The 3749-nt window shown below is 42.1% G+C and overlaps 1 protein-coding gene across 1 annotated transcript in view; it reads right to left on the reverse strand.

Annotated features, from left to right (window-relative positions):
* The window catches only part of LOC107103427 (adhesion G-protein coupled receptor G2-like), a 15900-nt gene that overhangs the window by 2916 nt on the left and 9235 nt on the right, over positions 1-3749 (reverse strand). The window contains exons 8-11 of the mRNA XM_015403134.1: positions 1605-1720; positions 1126-1394; positions 959-1055; positions 292-421 (exon numbers count right to left, since the gene is read on the reverse strand). Of these exons, the coding sequence (XP_015258620.1) occupies positions 292-421; positions 959-1055; positions 1126-1394; positions 1605-1720 (612 nt within the window). The remainder of the gene's footprint in view (positions 1-291; positions 422-958; positions 1056-1125; positions 1395-1604; positions 1721-3749) is intronic.

The raw sequence follows: 3749 nt of genomic DNA on the forward strand, positions 1-3749 counted from the left end.
CAAAAAACAGGCTTTGTTGGGCTGTTGTATAAAAGCTGGAACTCAACGCTATTTCTGAACATTTTGAATTGGAAAAACTTCCTGGATGGGAAGCAAAATGTCTTCAAACTTTGAAAAAAGTCCAGTGGATTGTTTTAATGTTCTTTTTAAGAATACTTTTATTTCTTTCAGTTTTTCTTTTACAAAATTATAAACTGCTAAAGATGTTTGTTCCGCAGCCTTGAGACAAAGCTTTTCTTATTCTCTTATTTATTTTTACATTTATTTCACAAATATAGCCCTTCAACATACCTGTTTGATCATGTTGTCACACACAAGCCATTTAGCTATCCCCCCAAACACAATCAGGTTAAACAGGAACACAACGCTGAAGAGGCCCAGTGTCGTCCCCATCTTCACTTTGTCATTGGTTATGTAGCATCTATGCAGAAAGGAAGCAAAGGAAGCTACATATTATCATATGACAAGGAAAGAAAATCTATAATAATAACCATAGGTTCAGACTAAATGCATTTTAAGAGACAAAAATGCATCCAAGGCATCAACTTGGACATTTGTGCATTTTAATGCCTAATGTTCTGAACGCTGGATGCAATGAACACGGCGGTCTGATTGGTTGACACTCAGCATCCAGCTGCAAAAGTTCAGATTTTCCAACTAGCGTTCCAGCTTGTCTGCTAAAAAAACGCTGCCCTCAATGCTGATCCAGAACCGCTGCAAGACTCACCGTTCCTGACGGTCAAATTGTGCAGCTCAACCTTTTGACACTCCTTCATTCTGTCTCCCAGACTTTGCACATAAACTAAATGTTCTGATGCTCAAAGTGCGGTTGACGTAAACGGATCGTTAGAGAACAGAAATACATCTATAAACATACTAAGCTATAGTTAACAGTGGAATCAGTCTATTAGGATTAGGAACTAGCCTGGATTGTGCATCATTTTAGAGTTTTACTTACACTGCGAGTTCACTGGGTCCAGATGAGATCAAAGGGGTATAACCATACAGGTTTTTGTCAACGATCACAACCACCGACACAATGAGAGCCGGAAGACCTGGAATACAACAACGTTCTTGACTTAAGGCTGCAGACATTTGGCTCCATGCTCAGGTGATTCCACTCACCCCACCCCACCACACTGAGCTTCAACAGGTATCTCTTCACATAGATGTTGAAGACTTTAAACAGGAGGAGATAGAGGTGGAAGCCCTCCAAGGCCATCCAGGTGAACGAGGCCAACAGAGAATAGTGAAGAACAAGAGCTACATAAAGACAGAGACCAGGGGATGATGCTGCTGCCACCGCCTGGTTAGGGAGGAAGTGAACATTTAGGAGGATCAGAGCGACTGCCAGGCTGATGTGGATCTTCTTGGAATCATCCCCTCGGACCTCTCTGTCAGACACAGAATATGTGGACTGAGGTAAACAAGATGTTTACCAAGATTTAATGCTCACAAAAAGTCTAGATTTCAAAGGAGTTGGACTGGCTAACTAATCTAGAGCGAGGTGTTTGAAGGATGCAGAACAAAAGCAGTAATATAAGTGGTAGAAAAAAGGTGAGCACTGTTTAAAGTCAAACTTGGCAAAGAGAAGAATACATTACCTGTTTGTGATAAAGAGCAAAACAGCAATGGCCAGGGCAGTAAGAGAAATACTACAGCCAATGATGGTTATGTAGGACATAATCTCCTGGTCTTTAGGCGAGAGGTCTGCAGACACCTGTGGATAAAGTAGAACATTATATAACAATGTGTGATAATCTCTGCACTGGTGCTGGCCTAATCCACAACTCAGCACACCTTCTCGACTCCACCCTGCCTGCTATTAACAATAAGTGGTTCCACCTGTCACCACCTCCATATATACCCCATTTGGATCAGTTCCCAGTGCCAGATCGTCTCAGACTAGCAACTGAATACTTTCCAGCATTCCAGCTTTTTGCCTCCCAATCTTACCTGACCTCTGGACCCCTGCATCAGTTCTGCCTAGGATTGCCTGCCTGTGAGCCTTACCCCCACCTGGTCTGGGAGTTACAGAGTCTGCCTAACCCCTTTGTTTCTCTGAACCTGCCATTAATCGGACCCTGGATCGGACCTGGACCTTCCTTCCGGATTGCCCCCTTGTACCGTCGCTTGTACCCTATCTCTGAATGCTGTACCCAGAATGTCTCTGGAGCTCATCAGTCTAAGTCCTCTGCAAACCATCCGCCACTCAGCGGCTCCTGCTCCCACAAGCTCAGTCTCTTAACATACCTCTATCCTGGACTCATCACAGAGCCAGCCACCTACTCTGAGACCCACTAACAGGTTAGTGATCCAGTCTCACTCCCTTGCTAATTGTTGCTCTAGCTCACAGGTGTCAAACTGGTTCCAGAAAGGGCCGTGTGGCTGCAGGTTTTCTTTCCAACCAAGCAATAGCACTCCCTTGATGAGATGACTGGAGTCTGGTGTGCTATTGTCCTTTCTGGAACCAGTTTGACACCCCTGCTCTAGCTGATCACCAACCTATTGTCTCTGCCACAGGGGATTTCCAGTCCGAGAACTGTCTGTGCGCTCCCAGTACCACACTTAGCCCATTCTCTTTAATAAAGTCCTTTGCATTCCACTGTCCTGTCTGTGTAGTATCTTGGGTCCCTTCCCTTTATTACACAATGCAGTGATTGTGGCATTATTAAAAGGATGAGACACTAGACCCAATAATCCAAGCTGCTGCCTTTACACTTCAAAAATGTATTTAAATGAAGGTCTAACCCAGGGGTGCTCAAGTCCAGTCCTCAAGAGCTACCATCCTGTAACTTTTAGATGCATCTCTTCTCTAACACACCTGAATCGAAAGGCTCAATACTCTCATTTAGCTCAGCAGAGGCATGTAATGAACCACTCATTTGACTCAGGTGTGTTAAAAATGGGGTGCACCAAAAGTTGCAGGATAGTAGCTCTTGAGGACTGGACTTGAGCACCCCTGGTCTAACCTGTGTATGACTACACAGTAATCAACATTATAAACAGCTGGAAAATTATTTCTGATATTGTTTTTTTTTATCTATATCTTGTAGTATCCTTTTTTGGTGACATACTGTTGGGTTTTTTATGCTTGAAATAGTTCATTCCATGAGTAATAATTAAGCTTAACCACTGAGATAAGTGACAAAAAGTGTTAGCCTTGACATTCAAACATTTTTTAAGTCTTAGGGAAGCGGTCATTCCAACCGTTGCATTTCCAAATTCTCCTTAGTGGTGCCCAACTTTACACGAGGGAATAAAGTGAATGTGATTGGTCGTTTATCAAGAGAGCGGGATAGTTGTGGCGGAAGGTTTGCAAGCGAGTTTGGTTGTGGCCGGTTTGCTAACCAGTTAGCAACTTAGTGCTAGCAGGTTCCAATGGGATTTCCCATTTCCCAGACAATATGGTCTGATAAAGAGTACATTTATATCCATGTTTAAGCCAGAATGATTTAAAATTTAAATATGACTTTAAATGTACCAATAACAAACAATAAACAAAGGTGTGGGGAGTACCCTGCATTTTTTTATTCATGTAAGACTTGCACTAATTTAAATGTATTTTACTCGAGTCAAAGTTGGAGGTAGCCATCCAATAATTTACTTAACAGTAAAACAAGTAACTTCAAAATGGCTACTTGGTACTAAGTAATAACAGCTAATTTATTGTTTGAGATTGTGCAGTCAGACACGGCTATGTGCAAATATTGGTATTGCAATTTATTAAATAAATTGAAAAAATATAA

The sequence above is a fragment of the Cyprinodon variegatus genome, unplaced genomic scaffold (assembly GCF_000732505.1).
Source record: "Cyprinodon variegatus isolate N-32 unplaced genomic scaffold, C_variegatus-1.0 Scaffold1443, whole genome shotgun sequence".
Lineage (NCBI taxonomy): Eukaryota > Metazoa > Chordata > Actinopteri > Cyprinodontiformes > Cyprinodontidae > Cyprinodon > Cyprinodon variegatus.